The following is a 17,516-nucleotide window of genomic DNA, read 5'->3' on the forward strand; positions in this document are numbered from 1 at the left end:
CAAAGTGACCGAGAGTTGGTAAAGCCTCTGCGGCAATAGGGAACAATTGAAATCAGAAAGGAGTATAATTCCCCATCTTACAGCGTGAAGCGCGGAAGCTTTGACGATCAATCAAATTTTGAGAGGATGACTTCATCGATGCAAATTACACGTCTGCATTTGTAGAACTAAGAACATGTGCAAATGAATATTGAGAGCATGCGAGCAGGAGGAGTGGGTGGAGCAAGGAGATGGATTGATGCAATATGGGGGGAACATTGTTAGGAAATGTTTATCAGATGACTGATTTTATTATCACAAGAGACGAAACCATCGACTCATGTCGGGCAAGGGCAGGGATATTCTATCTATCCAAACTTATCATATACCAAAACCATAAGTTTACAAGCCATCAAACCGCCGATTTTCACCGCGCGGTAGGTCGGGATCTGGTCCACCCCTCAAACAATGTCCCTTCCCCAAATCATGGATCAATAACATTCAAAACGGTAGCGTTTGTACAGCGCGATCGATTTTGACGCCTACCGCTGCTCGACCGATCGATATCTATTTATCCCTTTAGTTGAAAAGTCGATCGATCGAAGTTAAAGTCAACAGGGCAAGAACGGAGAGCACGTTCAACTGCAGAGGTGGTTCTTTTGAGGCCTGTCATTCAGGGGCCACAGATGGCCGGGTGGTGGTAGGGGTGGTAAGACCTCTCACGATACCGATTTTTAAGGCCTATCGATTCGAGAGGGGCGAGTTAACGAGCGGAGAAAGCCGAAACTCATTATCGCCATCACAAAGAAAGTGTATGAAAAGAAGAAACATCAACGGCATTTGTGGGGAATTTAAAGCTTTAAAAGCAGGTCTCCATCTGCATTAGTAATAACACAGTTCCCACTGTCATGATTCGCGCCACGATTGAAACGGTGTTCTTCATCGTGGAGCAATCGTAATGATCAGATAACATCGTATAACATCTTATCAGATTAGTCGAGGCACTCGTCGTGATCGTAGAGAAATTTCGAATGGACCAAATATTTTCGCGATCATTGTTACGAAAAGCCAATCGTGTCGTTTGTTACGACTGGGAGAACGACGCATAAGGGAATTTCACAATTGCCATGATTGCTCGTGCGATCGTTTGAGATCATTTGGTCACAATGTATGTTGCACAGAATCGCAACGGTTGTAAGCAGTTGCACCCTTATTGTGAAAGGGGTCTAGCGGAAAAAACGAAGAAAGTAAGGGAAGAAAGAGGGACTTTTACACAAATCTCGATAATAGGAGAACCGCCTTCTGGAAGGTTTGTTAATTTCACAATCGTGCTCTGATTCTTCTAAACGTTTGTTTAAACATTAAACCTTTGATTAATGTTGCCATTTAGGGGCCTTTTTCATTTTTCAAATCAAAGTTTCAGTTTCCAAATGGTTTGACTGCAAACATCAGCATTGCTTTTAATTAATTATGGACATCTAGGAGTACAGCAAAGATAATCTTTTCCGAAGCCACTTCACTGAATTGTATACATCAAAATACGATGATTGTAACACGGACCTGTTGATATGGAATGACTTTAGCAAAACAAGCCTAAATTCACGGTAGATTCCTTGAATCGTTATTACCCCTGATATTTAAATAGAAGAAAATAATGACGGTATATTTCTCCACGAATGCTCCTTCGTTATTCTCATCCCCCCCATTCACGCGGAGCCATACACAACGATACAGGTTCGTTCTCATTGCAGAGGTGGTTGGACAATACCACTATTTTGTTCTATCAAAAAAGCCCTACATTTATTGAGCAGACCAATTAAACCAAATAAAGCTGGATGGTATATTCAACAAGGCAAAACAAGAGGATAAAAAGCTCCATTCCATGTGTGACTGAAAAGTTAATATTGGTCAATTTGCCATCCTGTGTTCAAATATGTGTTTTCCAATCAATGCATTTAAGATGTTACGTTACGTGTATTCCCCTTGCTAGGTATAGATAGTGAGAAAGAGAGAGAGAGAGAGAGAACAGATAAAATGCAGAAGTGGTGTGGAGATTACAGTATAAAATACTACCAAACATTACCATCAAACGTTTTCATTTATTAACAGAAAACAACAACTACAATAAACATTTTGATTGACACATCAGATAGCCACTCGAGCACCCGTTAAGTCGCATCCCCTGCCCCGGCGTTGCGGGGGACAAATCCCTCTTTAACCGCTGGAGTATCCCAATGCCACTGGTAGTTCATTCACTCGATTCAACTTAATATTGTCAGTTGGTATACCGTTAGATAATACATGTCAATTCTCCTTTTCTGCTCCTTATCCTTTTCTTTTCTTTGTCTAGAGAAAAATAGGTGACATAGGTGTACAAGGAAAGGTCAAATATTCCTTGTTACCGATGACTGACTGCTTGTTGTGTATTGTGCAAGTGCCAAATAGGGACACTTTCCCTTGTTCTTATTAAAATGACAAGTTTTAGAGCCCCCATAAGCTTGTATGCAAATAGCAGAACTCGAGTCGTTTAAAGTATTGGTCCGATTCATTCAGTAGTCCTGAAATGGGTGCCGAGTTTGCGTTTAAAACTAAAATGAGGAGAGAAAAATCTTTACATCTTTAATTTGATGAGTGGAGATTGTTAAATAAAAACAGCAAAAACAACAACAAACGACCGCTTTTTCAATTCATTGATATTTCATTATTTATCAGGAGTACATACATATATGAATTTGTTTTCAACATTTCCTGTTGTTTCTGAGAACAGAACATTCTGATACAAATAATTAATCAATATTCGATATTGTACACCAAAGAAGGTAATCAATTTCTACCAATAAGAAAATCAATCTGGTAACGCACTAAACGTTAGAAAAGATGTGCCATGTCATCTTTTTGTAAAATGATTCGAAATTTTACTTTTTAAACTCGCCTCCATGGATGCATCCCAAATAATGTAATTTCTAGTCTTTAATTATACAAATATACCAACAAAGAAACTTGAGAATTTTCATCACTGAAGGTAAATCACGCAATAATTCAAAAAAAGATGAAGAAAAAATCCATATATCAATTTGGAAAGCTACAGAATTTGTTGAACTGGCATGGAATAAAAACTCATGTAGTTTTTGCCACTTATCAAACTGGTAAATGTAGAAAGGAATAGGCATATAACTAACAAGATAAACTATGAAGTATGGAAAAAATAAACTATAAAGTAAGGAAAAAACACTATATAAACTATAGACTGATTCATTATTTAAGGTCAATCATACAATAATTCAAAAAGATGGACAGAACAACTCTATTAACTTGTCCTGATGGAACATTTTTTTTTTGTTTTGGCATGGTTTAAGGAATAAAAACAGTCATGTATTTCTTTGCCACTAATCAAACTGGCAGACGCAGAAAGGAATAGGCCTACTAACAAAATGAACTACAGACTGATTTATTATTGAAGGTCAATCATACAATAATTCAGAGATGAAAGAACAAGTAAAGTAATTTGACAGGATGGAATATTTCTTGTTCTGGCATGGTTGAAGGAATTAAAAAAAACTCATGTAGTTTTTGTCCAGACTCAAACTGGCAGATGCCGACTAACCAGTGAGCATGGTGGGAAGCAATTGCTTCTGCTTGTTATTAGGAAGGTCAATGATACTTGTCCATCTATTTCATCAAAAATGCATCTTTTTTCAACTCTAAAGAGTGCATCAGGAAATTATTGAAACTTCAAATAGTTACTCTTATCCTTGTTATACTTGTAATTGCGTGTGACCAAAATTTAGCGTCTAGCAGCTGCGAGTATATGCAATAAGAAAAAAAAATCATTGGCTTGCGATTTAAGGAGGTCAATGATGTCGACTAGGTCTATTTTATTATATAAAACAAGTTCCTTTATTCTCTCAATGATAAGCACTCCAAAAAGTAGATGAAAAGTTTTCTGACAAAGTTTGTAAGCATCAGTGAGTAGTTTTGAAAGTAAAATAACATTCTTTTTGTCATGTCTATATCTCCAAAACATAACGACAGATGCTGTAACTGGGCTAAAAAAACATGAGAAAGGAACTATAATATTTTGAAGGTCAATAAGGTACTTCAGATTCCTGTGGCATAAAACTTACGTTACTTTTTGAAAAGATAATTTGGTGATTTTAATCAAAGTACAAATTTTCAGTTTTTGTATAGTTTTAGTCGACGGCTGCGAAAATTTCTGTCAATATCTCCATAGATAGTAGATTGATTAGGAAAACGTTATATATTGATAATTGATCTATTACACCGAGTTATACAGAAGATATTATTTCTTTACATTTTATTTCATTTCGGTGAGTTGAGTCTATTCTGAAGTGGGGAAAGGGAAGGGGAAGAAGAAGTAGGAGGGAGAGAAGGTGAAGAAAAGGAGAAGGAGGAGGAGAAGAAGAAGAAGAAGAAGAAGAAGGAGAAAGAAGGAGAAGAAGAAGAAGAAAAAAGGGGGAGAAAGAAGAAGAAGAAAAAAAAGAAGGAGAAAGAAGAAGAAAAAGGAGGAGAAAGAAGAAGAAGAAAAAGGCAGAGAATGAAGAAGAAGGAGGAAGAAGAAGGGGGAGGAAGAAGAAGAAGAAGAAGAAGAGGAGTAGAATGAGAAGAAGCAGCAGCAGCAGCAGTACCAGCAGATAAAAATGAAATAGAAGATGTTGAAAAAGAAAGACTTAGAAATAAAACGATTTTTATTCAACTGATTGTTAATGAAATTTTCTAACAAGAAAAAAGGGACATTAATGAACATGCCTGATTCATTCATTCATTTAATGGTTTATTCATGTATTGCAGTAATGCTTTACAGGGCATCATTTGAAAATACATTGTAAAAAATACAGAGACAATTAGAATTATTCACATACATTTGCACAGTAAGTTTTCGATAAAGATATATGAGGAAATGCATATGATAGATTGATAAAATCATTCATAATAAAACTTAAAAAACACAATAAGTCAATAGTTACTAAAAAGAATTCATAATTTCTAAGCATGTATTTATATTAAACGATGAAGGATTTTCAAATTATTTCAGTTATGATTTGTAATATTTGTTAGGCAAACGTACATGATTAGGGAGGGTACTGTTTTTAAATCTCTTTGTCTTGTATCTGAATTCTGTATATTTCATTGCATTTTGAACAAAAATCATCATTTATTTGAGGAGGTAATCAAGACTGACATAAGTTATTTCTTTCAAAACAAATAGCAACATCTTGAGTAAATTTTCTCTTCGGGAAAATAGAGTTGGTATTCCTAGCTAATAAGCTCTATCAATAAATATATTATATATACTTTTGTATAATGGATTATGTATCTAATATACACAATCAAAACCCATCCTAACGCCAATAAGAAAAATGGGTGTAATTGTGTACATCAATATTACAAAGGATGAAATTGGTTATTAAAGCTGTTAAAAAAATCAATTAGGTCATTTTGCAGTTTCACACCGTTCATTTAACAATGAAAATGACATTAATAGTGTTAATACGATACACGATATAGCTACATTGTACTTCTGAAATCATTCAATAAAATGCTGCATGCATAATGCGACCGCCCGGTATCGCTGTATATAGTTTTTTTTTAAATGTTCAATATCATTTCGTGATCAATCATTAATAGGTACAATGTCTTTGTTAAACAATTGTCATTCTCCCCAACTTCCTCGTTTAGGCACCAACAAAAAGTCATTACAGCACCTTCGAAAGTACCTCCTCCACGACTATAACTCTTGTCGTTCTCGTCATAAAATATTACTCTGTCAAATGTAACCCAAGACTGGCTTATAACGAGGGTGCAATTAATAATTGTGGTGTTGGTCCCAACCATTCAATAGCTTTATTAATTGGGCCAATCGAAACCCGATTTCACTTTCTGGCTTTTTTGTTTAACCTGGTGTCTAATGTCCCCCCAAAAGCGAAGAGAGGCATTCGAGAGTGGGTCTAAAGCATCTTCCTTTCGGTACATTTGTTAAGGGCTAATGTTCATGCAGTGTACTTACCTTGTTTTAAAAGCAACAGATATCTCATAAAGATAGGAAGGGACTCGAATGATGGACGTGGAGTTAATTAACAAGGGCAGGAAAGTTAATAATGTTTGCCTCAAGTCGAATCACGAGGTTAATATCTTTATGCAAGTTTTGTTATGTTATTCGAATCTATCGCGACATTAGTCATGATCGTCAAAACTACCAAGAAAAAGGAAGGTCGTTATGTCACTTACATGACCATATAACTAACTCCGATTTAATGATTTATCATATAGAGGAGTTCTTTTTCCCCACCTCCTTTTTATCAGAGTATTATTTCCGTGTACCTTTCCGTTTCTCGTAATGTGTAGAACTTGAACACTTCATTCTATAAGAGGTTTACCCAATCATGTCTATGTAGGGTAAAGATACAACATTAAATTCCCCCAATCCATTCATTCTAGTCAAACTAAAGCAACTGTAAAATGCATTTTCAAATAATAATAATAGTAATATTAATGTTAATAATAATAATGATGATAATAATGATTATAATGATAACAATCATAATATTCCGCTTTTACATAGTGCTTATATCGGAATGACGTGTCTAAGCGCTTTGCAGAGGTATTATTACCCTATATAGTCATCGGATTCAATCAGTCATTCCCGCACACAATGTATGCACATCCTCCACTCCTTGGGAGTAAAGAATTAAATATAATTGTGTAAAGAATAATGTAAAGAATTAAATATAATGGTTCTACTTCAATGTGCTAAAAATATTCTACATTATGCACGTAATTTGAACGTAACACCATGAGTTTTATAATAACAAAAAATAACGTGTTACAAACATCTATATATATACGGGTGTTGACCTAACACCGTAATATAACACTGTGTGGTGTAACATACATGGTGTACGGTCCTGGCTAAACACTGGAGGTGTACTATCAACATCAAGATTTCACAGTGTAACACATAACACCTATCGTGCTTATCTCTCTGTACACAATTTAGATATTATTGCAGTATTAGAGCTAATGAATAGTATCATCATCAATTTAAAAACCGAAGTGTTAATCAGTTGATGTCACCAGGAGATCAAACCCTGATGTGTTAAAATCTACACCATAGAGACATAACACTAACACCACAGAGTGGAGAAACAACCGATCGTGTTGTAATAACATCCATACATCTGTACATGTAGGTCTTGAGCTAACACCAAAACTTTAAACTTGATAACAATGGCCGATGAGGTCCTATACGGGTAAAAAATACTGGGTAAAATTTAAACCAGCACGAGGGTTATTATGCGCCCAACCAATTTTAGGCAGTATTTTACCCAATTCGGGAAGCATATTGCCCTTTCAGGTTGAAAAATGAGCAGCAATTGCTTAATAATGGGCACAATTTTCATCACACTGGATATATAAAAATGCCCAATGTTGGTTGGACACATAATTACCCTCATGGAGCATTTTTACCCAATATTTTTTTTCAGAGTGTGTGTCCACCAATCCTTTACTACACGCTTCATTGTACTTCGATCATAAAGCAATCATATCGGTTTATTTGAATCTCAGTCATCACTGAAAGGGTGGTGAATTTTCTAATATAATCCCAAAATGACTTCACGCTAAATGACAAAAACAAAATCGAGCACAAAAAGGACTCGTTTAGTCATGATGAAAGCAGTCTAGATTGGGTTCTAATATCAAACAATGATCGCATCCATCTATTTGTCACAACTACAAACATTTACAAAAAAAAATTGGATGGATGCCACTCGCTAGGGGTACGAGGACAAGTATCAATCACATTTGTGAAGAAAGATTGAAAAGAAATCGGGTCAGGAATGCGAGTTCTTTGGGTGAAGTCATCATTTACCGTTGGTGATATCGTTGCTATCATAATTAATGCGCAAAGATTACCAGTCCGGTTCATTGACGGTTGGAGAGATGACAGGAAAACCAACTGTTGGGACTGCATGCGGGAATTTTCATGTCATTCAAAAATGATTCAATGGCGGTCGTGCAATAATGCTGCAGTTATGTTATAACAATGTTGATTTTGCTCTCTTTATTTTTTTTGGAAGAGAAAAGACATTTTGATATTCATCATAACCAGAAGATCTCGAACAATTGTTGACAAATCGCACCATGCTCGCCGATCAATGGTGTGATTTATTTACGAGTGTGTTGGCCTTTATTTGTATGTTTTCTAGTGTAATAAACAACCAGTGCATCAATTCATTATAGATTGACGTTCCTGGCACTAACAATTCAATTAATAAAGATTCCTCTGCTTTTTTCAGAGCAATGACAGATTAATCGCACCACACACGTTTTTTTTTCCTTTTCTTCTTCTATATTCAGCTCTGTCTGTTTGTATAATCTAATATTAACGCGAGTGCTCAATCAAATATCATCTTCGCATTTGACTTTTTGATTACATATTTTACATATTTGTTAAAGTTATATATTACCATGCTTAAATATTTTCAATATCCCTGCATGCACATGTGATGCTCAAACTCTTATCTTATTCATTTTACTCCATATCACCATATTTATTGAAAATTGGGGTTGAAACTATTTCAAAGTAGACGTAACACGACTGCTCACTCTATTAATATAACCAATTAAAATGTGACTTTTTGATTACATATTCCGCAGATGTGCTGAGCGAAGAGTACTTTCAACATTCTTATACACAAGTATTGTTGTGATGCTAAGCTTATGCCTTCTTCATTCACACCACACCATCATATTTATTGAAATTTGGGGGTTGAGACTTTTTTGGAAAGTAAAGAAAACTATCAAAAAGAAAGATGGACGTTCCAACGCTTCATGAAAGAGAAATCTTAGCCAAACATTATGTTAGTGCTTGTCATCAGATGATGTATAACGAACATAAAAAGTGTAAGTGGAATTCTAAATCAGCGAGCTGTGTCGGGATGTATTTGCAATTATTTCAGTCTTTGCACTTTTTCACATTCATTGGACCTGTTAACCTGAATGCACCTCCGTCATTTTATCTCATAATTTTGTACATGTATGCATCATATCTCTATTAAATATTCCCCCTTTTCTCTCGTGCGTCTAATTTCACATTGTTTCATTTATTGTTTCCCCAGTCCAGGTTAAATAACAATTCAATGTACATACCATCCCGTTGATGTGATCTATTTAATATACTTATACAAAGTTTGTTCTGTTTATTCACATTTATCCCGAATTTTCTATTTCTATGTAATCGTATTTATTCCTTTGTTTTGAATTTGTATAGGTGATCGAGAGGAAAAACGAAATGGAATAAATGCACTCAGGTCGTATTAAACGTTGCCATTTTTGTGAATAATTATGAAAATCTTTTTTACCCATCTTTCATGCAGGTGTACCTGAAATAAACTTATATCAGTTCTCTATCCCTGAAGATGTGAATATTTCAAAACAACACCGCATTTTTTTTCGTTCGGTTGCAATCTCTATGAAAGTGCATTATCTGATTATGCGCCGAGAATTGCCTTCGGTTAGGTTCTAACGGCAATTCTAGGAAAGAAACCGCCAGAGGTTGCGCGGTGGCTGCCCCGCGGCCGCCCGACGTTCATGGATTTCCTCAACAATAATGAGCCAAATGTATGATACCAATACAATTTCAATACCACGGAAGTTAAAGAATATAAAAGAAAAGATATATGATAGCTGATGGGGCGATAAGATTTTATTTTTAAGTGATTTTAGGCCTATATAATATATAGGGAAATTTGACCCATAAACGAACATAAGGTCGGAAAAGGCTTTTATTATGAATAATAATAATCTAAATTAAAACGATTTGAATACCATATTTAAAGCATTACAATATAAATCTGATGCTTATCTAAATATCAATTTAAATATTGTAGGACTATACACTTTTTTAATTTTTAATATAATTTGTTTTAAAATAAATGCAGACTTTAACATGACATTAATGTTCACTGTAAAAAACGAAGTGCTAATTTAGCGTTCCAAGTGCTTGTATAGTGACTGCACTGCCAGTGCTGATTTACTAGTTCAAATTTGAACAAGAAAATCAGCACTCGAAGTGCAGTCACTATATATAAGCACTGTAAGTGCTAAATAAGCACTTCATTTTTTACAGTGTTATAGAGAGGGACTAAGTTTTGGGTAAGAAATAGGGAGAGAGAGGGGCTCAATCTTCTGGCAGAAAAATATTTTCTAAAGGTCTTCTTATTTTATTGTCCAAAGCATAAACTTCTCTTAACGGGTTTCATTAATAAAACTGCTACTAGTTTACAGTTTTGAACGTGAGTAATATGGCTTCTGCGACTCTGTGATGCCAGGGAAAAGCTGATAAAGAAAGAGAGTCTGAAGAAAACAAATTTTGGGGTGAAAGCCCTATTCATTACTTAGCTCAGCTATGCACTGGGACCCTTCTAATCGTTGACTTAAGTCGTTGACTTTGTTCGTGTTTTGAAAGTTTATCACGGGAGTAATCATCAAAGGGGGTAATGGGCGATCCCATCGGACCGACGAAGAGTGGTGGAAGGGTGCAGGGGCAACACCCTTTCGGGGAGCGGGACGGGACAGGATTAAAGTTACAAAACTTTCTCTAAAACTTGTTGAATATTTATTTTGTGATATTAGAACAAGTGAGGTTGAAAGACGCTCAAACAGAAGTCTTTACATTTTTAAGAACACGGCGACGGGTGGGGGGGTCGAAGTTACAAAACTTAGGGTGCAGAATCAGACCCCTCCTTCGATGGTGTGGGGGTGGGGGAGGCCATGGGATGAGTGCATTAAAAAGAACCCTTCTACACTCTTACATCTATGAAATTGAAAAAAGTCCAAACTGGTCGTTGTTGATCAAGGAAATATCATTTTTTCATCCATTTTTAAGCACCAACCCCCTCCCCCCACACACATTCTGGAAAGATTGCTACCCCTTTGAACTCCATTCTTACCCAACTTTAATAAGTCAATGCAAAACGAGCTACATCGATTGATAAAAAGCAAGGAACTGTTAAATTACGGGGAGGATACAAGCATTGCTGCCACAAAGGAGCTTTATTATCATCTATATAGTTAAATGAATAACCCTAAGCCTAATGACTTTAACGATTGAGCCGGTGGATCTAGTCGTGACAATGATTCCATCAACTCCGAAGGAATATCGTTCCACCCTTTCGACTATTTCGTAATAATTACAAGAATGGGGGGTCAAAAGACGGAGAATAACAGATGCTGTCCCCTTTTTGTGGCTCTCTTTGGCTTGTATCTCTTTTAGGAGGGGCGGATTTTTAAAAGTTAATGGACATTGAAAAGACTTCGGCAAGATGAAGCAAGAAAACACAATCCGTCTTGTAAAGAGGGGTAATTAGAGGCTTATAGAAAAAAAAACCGAAAGAAGCTTCCTCATTAAGACGACCCGGATTATGATACAACAGTGGAGGGTTTTTACCTAAATGGAGTGCAAGTCTAACGAGATTAAATGAAGCAATACAAAGGATATCTTTTGGCTTTTTAGCTTGAGGAAATTGTAGAAGGGAGAATCCGCGCATGCACTGTCAAGCGTGTAACTACTTGACTAAACAAGCATAAGTATGGCATGTATGGGGTGGAGGCTTTTCACGGGAGATGCTACGCGTGGCGCCGTACTGCAAAAATGCATCTTAAATGCACCATGTTGCCCTGAGAAAAATGAGTGCCCCCGGGGCCTGCACGAAAGAATTCTGTATGTGCCCTCAGGGGTTTGTCGTTCAAATCGCCGTGAGGTCTTGAACCCTAAGGCCTGTAAAGAGGCAGTCAAGAGTTTTAGCAGAGGAATGAGAAATTCATGAATGTGGTATGGAATGTGCAGCACGGAAATGAAGTGTAGCCTGAATGATTCAAGGAATTAGTGTAAAGAAAGTGTAAAGAATTTTAAAGAGATTGTAAACAAATTGTAATAGAAGTGTCATAAAGGTGTAAGTTAATGAGAGTGTATAATGCCTAATAGAAAATGAAGTGTAAAGGAAGTGTAAAGAATTGAGAAAAGATGAATAGAAAAATAAGTGTAAAACATGTGTAAAAAGTGTAAATAAAGTGTAAGTACGGTGTAAAGGAAGCCAAAAAGAGTCGTAAATAAACTGAAAATACCAAGGGACGTTTGACACACGCCTATATTTTTACAAGAAAATAAAGTAAAAGTTGGACAGAGGTAACTTCACGTCATTATACCGTTGAACAAAACAGGAAGCAATTGCATAAGTCTATAGTATACTATCACGAGATTGCAAGCAAAAACCCAAGATTATTATTGTGTGGCTGTAATTGCTTCTTCTTTTTTGAAGTTTCTTTAAATGTTTCCTTGAGTTTAATTCAAGTGTTCATTTTCACTTTCGGATTTTAACATCAAGGGTATCTTGTAAAATCTTTACAAAACAACGGGAAGTGAAAGGTTTGGGCTTTCGAGACAGAATGAGGTAGTGAAGGTTCGTGCTTTTACCATTTTGATTTCCAGCATGTAGTATATAATACGTTGACTTGATGAGGTCTTCGTCTTCGACACCCATCAATTGGTTTATAAGCCTTACTCTATGATGAAATTATTGTAAAATTAATTCCAAGACTCACACACCTCAAGTGGCTTGTAGTTTCTTGACTATTGTATTATCTGATTATTTCAGTTTCATCTTGATGGGTTGGTATCCCCCCCTTTTTTTTATAAAGAATCGCCCACACAATTTCACCTTCTCTATCATGTCTGTTCTATTTTCTTCTCATGGGCCCGAATTCCCTTGACAATAATCGCACTTTGGGTTTATATCACCTGTGCCCTTCGAGAAAATAATTTCAATTTAGTTTGAATTTATTTGGCACTAATAAAATGCCTATAATATTGATAACTTAGAGCGTGCTTCTGACGGGATATTCATATTTATGTAGTTATATAATATATATATATATATATATGTTCTATTTGTCATGAAATATGATGTAATATGGTGGAGTGTAGTCCGGTTCAATTATGAAAATTGCTTTACAACGGAGTCCTCCACCTTTACAAATGGATGCAGAACATACACTTGATTATATATACATAAATATAAATGAAAATTAACAAAAAGTATCATATACAAATCTAAGACCATAATTCAAGATTATAATATTAGAATTTACTTTTGAAGCTAGTTTGCTGAATCGCGAAGTTCCTTCTTAAAAGTGATAGTTTGAAAGAAAACAAACCACCGAAGATTTGCATTGTATACCCCGAACGTTATTTTCCATAAGAACAACCCTGAAATATGATTTTAAAAAATAGGTCAACTCTAATAAGAATTTTAGCTTGAAACGATGCGTTTATTCGCATCGTATGAATCGAAGGATTCTTGAGTATAATAATATAGTTTACATTTTCATTTTGGTCACTAACCGGAGACATGATGATGATGACTGTATAATAATGAAAAACTGTAACCATTACATTTCTTTGTTGGAGGAGGGTGAGGAGTAGGAAGGTTTGCGGCCCATTCAATGTCCAATAAATAAAAGAAACCAAGATTATAAAGAGAGGGACTTGGTCGTTTTGCCCCTAAATTGGGCTCATTGTCAAAGCATATACACTCCCAGCGAAAAAGGCGCGAATTAGATAAATTTTGTCCCTTATTTTGGAACCCTCAAGAAAAAGGATCCCCCAAAACGTTCTTTACGTGATCAAGAACCTTAAATGGTTTATACAGAAACTTAAAAAAAAAAAACAGCCTTTTAAGGTAGTTCGCACCTTTTGTATGTTTTAGGGAATCTTTTTTATCCTTAATGTTCCATATACGGGACAGGCATAAAACCCTCTACGAACCCCCTTTTTAATATGAGTGTAACTTCATAACAATCAAATAGTGATAAGGTTGGACCATGCTCATAACAAGTGTTATCAATCATGTAATAAGTCTACATGCACGTGGAATACATTGTATTGTTAAATCGAATAAAATAAGGGCAAAGAAAGAACAAGAGATAGAGTCCTATCTCCCTCACTGCTATTTCTCGCCCGCCCCCTCTCATATTCTTTCTTCATTGTTGAGATCAACATTATTATTCTAATTGCCACGAATTTGACTTTATAATAATGAAATTATACGTGGAAAAAGTAAAAAAAAATCAGGACGTTTTACTGCAATAGAATGTCAGATAATTGTACAATCATTGTAGTTATTCAAACGTTTCATTCTACTGGTTTATGTTCGCTGATATAATTTTCACCCCGATTCAATAATTATTGGCACTCTATTTCATTAACAAACTGGTGAGGGCTTTAATGACCAAAATAAAGTAATGCTGAAATGAATATGATATTACTGTGACTATAGAAAGAATAACGGTCGTTTCTATACAGTGAATGTATTTTCGCGTCGATAAAGGTTCTGTCGATACAAAATATACCTTGTATACGGCACATTTTTGGTTATCAATTCATACTGAATTTCAATTCAATCAATTTAATTCAATTCTTTATTTCATTTCCATTCAAAGCATAATACAAAGTAATATAAAGCAATACAAATCAAGCACAATTTTATAGAAGGGCATTCTTACTTCGTAAAACAGAAAAAAACAGTATAATATAGAGCATAAATGGAAATGGAAATTTCAAATTTCAAGTATGAAATGAAGGTGTGTTTTTCTTGGAATGAAAAAAAAGGGTAAATTATAAAATCTTGGGCCCGTAACACAAAGCTTAGCAATGATTGTAGAACATTTTTCCACGATTGATTCCATTGATTACGATTTACAATCAATCGTGAAAATCAAGCGTGCGATTAATTGCTAACCTTTGTGTTACGGGACCCAGGCCTAGATTTTATAGGTCCCTTTGTCATGTTTGTTGCAAAACCAAAATAAACGCGGTATTTGTATAAACATTGAAAAATAATACAAGACCATTCATTGACTTTCTTCAAAACATTTACCATAGCTCCATGCATTTACAGTGTAAAAATAACAAAGATTTTAATACGCTTTCATCGTTGTTTTCTTCTTTTTTTTGATGATCAACCATTGATACTATCATTGTTATTGTTATTATATATTGTTTTATATTCGATTGCATTCTTGATCATTTTATAATTAAAATATGAGATACTTTCGTTCCTTTTCCGACTTTTATCTCCTCTATGTATATATTTCTTACTTGGTTTTTGTTTGTAATTGTATGTTACTTTATTTCAGATTGGTTACTGAGATGAACGAAATAAATACAATAAAAAACAATCATGTCCCAATCCACGTCAGCAATTCTGGATACTTAGAAAACGTTTTTTCTATGTCTTTTTTGGGGCCTATTTGAAGTAGATATACATTTCTAAAATAAAGAATTAAATGAGTATACAACAGGACACAATCATCACACCACAGCCAGTTCTTGTCGAAAATAATTCACTTGATGAAGATGACCAAAAAAATTGTGCAACTTGACGACATAAGTGTTATGGCATTTTTTAAAAAAAAGTTATCTATTAATTATGACGGTAAAATAATTCATTATTTATCATATTAGTCCTGTCTCTGTCTTAAACGACCGAGCAACCTGGACTTATTTTCATTTTAATTCCATTTGTATTCCTTAAAGCTGGTATATGTACAAAAAAGAAGAAAAATATATAAAACGATTACGTTGTGATAATAAAGCAAAAAATCTGAGAGTTACGAACGGAGGACCCACTTTTCCTGTATAGAAAATGACAATGAATAATGAATGAAAAACAGAAAGTTAATGCAATTGATATATAATATTCATGTGAGATATTGTAAATGACCGTTTGGTACACTTACTGGAAGTAGAAGAATTCTTGCTCGAACTCATATTAGGTTTGGTATTCGATGCTGATGACGATGTTGCCGCTCCCCCGGCGAGAGTACGAATCTCAAAGTCACCTCTCATTAAGTTAGAGATCAAGATTTTCCCCAAAGACTGATTATAGAGTTTTCGAAGACACACTAAAATGATGTAGAGTCCAGTTTTGGTCGAACAAAAAGGAGCATTGGACGGAAATAGTACGGCCAACGGAGCGGTGAGCGGTATCTGTCGGGAAAGACACGGGCAAGGCAGCGGTGAGTGGATGGTGGGTTGGAAGTGGTGAACTTGTTTGCGTAATTGAAGGCAGATGGAGAGAAGTGTTTGAAGAGTGATCAATAAAAGATAGCCAAACTCATTATGAATCAACTGAAGAGAGTGACATATGTATAACTTATCGCTTCCTCGACTGGTAGAAGACAACCGCACGTCACTTGACGAGTCCCCTAACGTTATGGGCGCCTGAGCATCATCGACTCCGCTCTCTTTCAAAAAAAGTACTGCGGCTAACCAAGACTACTTCACACGCTCTCCGCAAATCGGATAAGAGTTCAAAATAGTCCACGAAAGAGAAAAAGAAAGAAAAAAAAACTTCGAGCACACCTTTACAAAAGAAGACTGACTGATACTATTGTTTGAAAAGAAGCCCTTTCTACCCTTCTCTCCCCCTCTATTTCTCTCTCGCGAAACCAAAGCGAAGCTCCTCCTCCTTTTAGTTTTAGTGGTTTCGCATGATCGCCTTTCTTCGCAGACCGGCCGATCGGGCAGGCGATTGGCTGACTGGGGGTCACGGAGAACGCCATCGAAATGCAGCTTTTTACCTGATCAGATTTACCTGTCCGCAAAAATAAGTTTTCGTCGGAAACATGTTGGCGTACATCATCAGTACCGGCTGCGCTGGCTGCACTGAGGGAAGTTCTTTCGCTCAGATTGATAGACGACGGCTTTGCAGCCGGTAAGGTGAACTCGCGGCATTTCATTTAGAGAGCCAATAAATATTATACCATTTTAGTTAATAATCCACGATCGGCTCCTCATTATCATAATAATGATTGTAATATTCAGTTTGAGAAATGCATTATTATGATATCAAAAATAATCTCTACGCGTGTGGACATGTATTTTTTTTATTGATTGGAATCGGTCAAAATGAAAATCAAAGTGAAATTTCAATCTGGTATCATCGGGAAGGGTGTTCATCATTCCGGTGCCAGTTGTGTCATCCCCCTCAAAAAAAGTGTTGTGAACAAAAAAAAAATTGACTGGGTTAATATTTCTTCTTCATGAGATGCTTGAGATATGGCGATTCCATGAAAGCACTTTAAAAAAGTAAGGTTTTGAAACAAACCGCGAGCCCTTCGCGTGTTTTTTTCATCTTGTTTTATTTTAGGCTACACTTCTCTGACGTTTCCAGATTAAAATGTAAAAAGAACGACTGGTCTTGAAGACGGGAAACATTTTGATCTCCCTTTGGAATCAATTCGGCCATTCACTGCTGAAAGTACCAAGAGAATCTGCTTGATCGACAAATAGAATTTACTTACTTTTTGGGATAAAAGTATAACAATAAAATTCTTGTTTAACATCATGCAGAAAGGAGATAGACTGTGTCATTTAAAAATTTGAGTAACTGATCAAAAATACTTGTTTTACATCAGAAAGGAAATACACTGTCATTTTAAAATCTGAGTAACTCGTA

General features: G+C 35.6%; 1 protein-coding gene across 1 annotated transcript in view; it reads right to left on the bottom strand.

Annotated features, from left to right (window-relative positions):
* The window catches only part of LOC121414504 (nuclear receptor subfamily 2 group E member 1-like), a 33,867-nt gene extending 17,396 nt beyond the window's left edge, over positions 1-16,471 (bottom strand). The window contains exon 1 of the mRNA XM_041607709.1: positions 15,796-16,471. Coding sequence (XP_041463643.1) covers positions 15,796-15,904 — 109 coding nt within the window. The 5' untranslated portion in view covers positions 15,905-16,471. The remainder of the gene's footprint in view (positions 1-15,795) is intronic.
* Positions 16,472-17,516: the final 1,045 nt, after the last annotated feature.

This window comes from Lytechinus variegatus, chromosome 4 (genome assembly GCF_018143015.1).
Source record: "Lytechinus variegatus isolate NC3 chromosome 4, Lvar_3.0, whole genome shotgun sequence".
Classification (NCBI taxonomy): Eukaryota; Metazoa; Echinodermata; class Echinoidea; order Temnopleuroida; family Toxopneustidae; genus Lytechinus; species Lytechinus variegatus.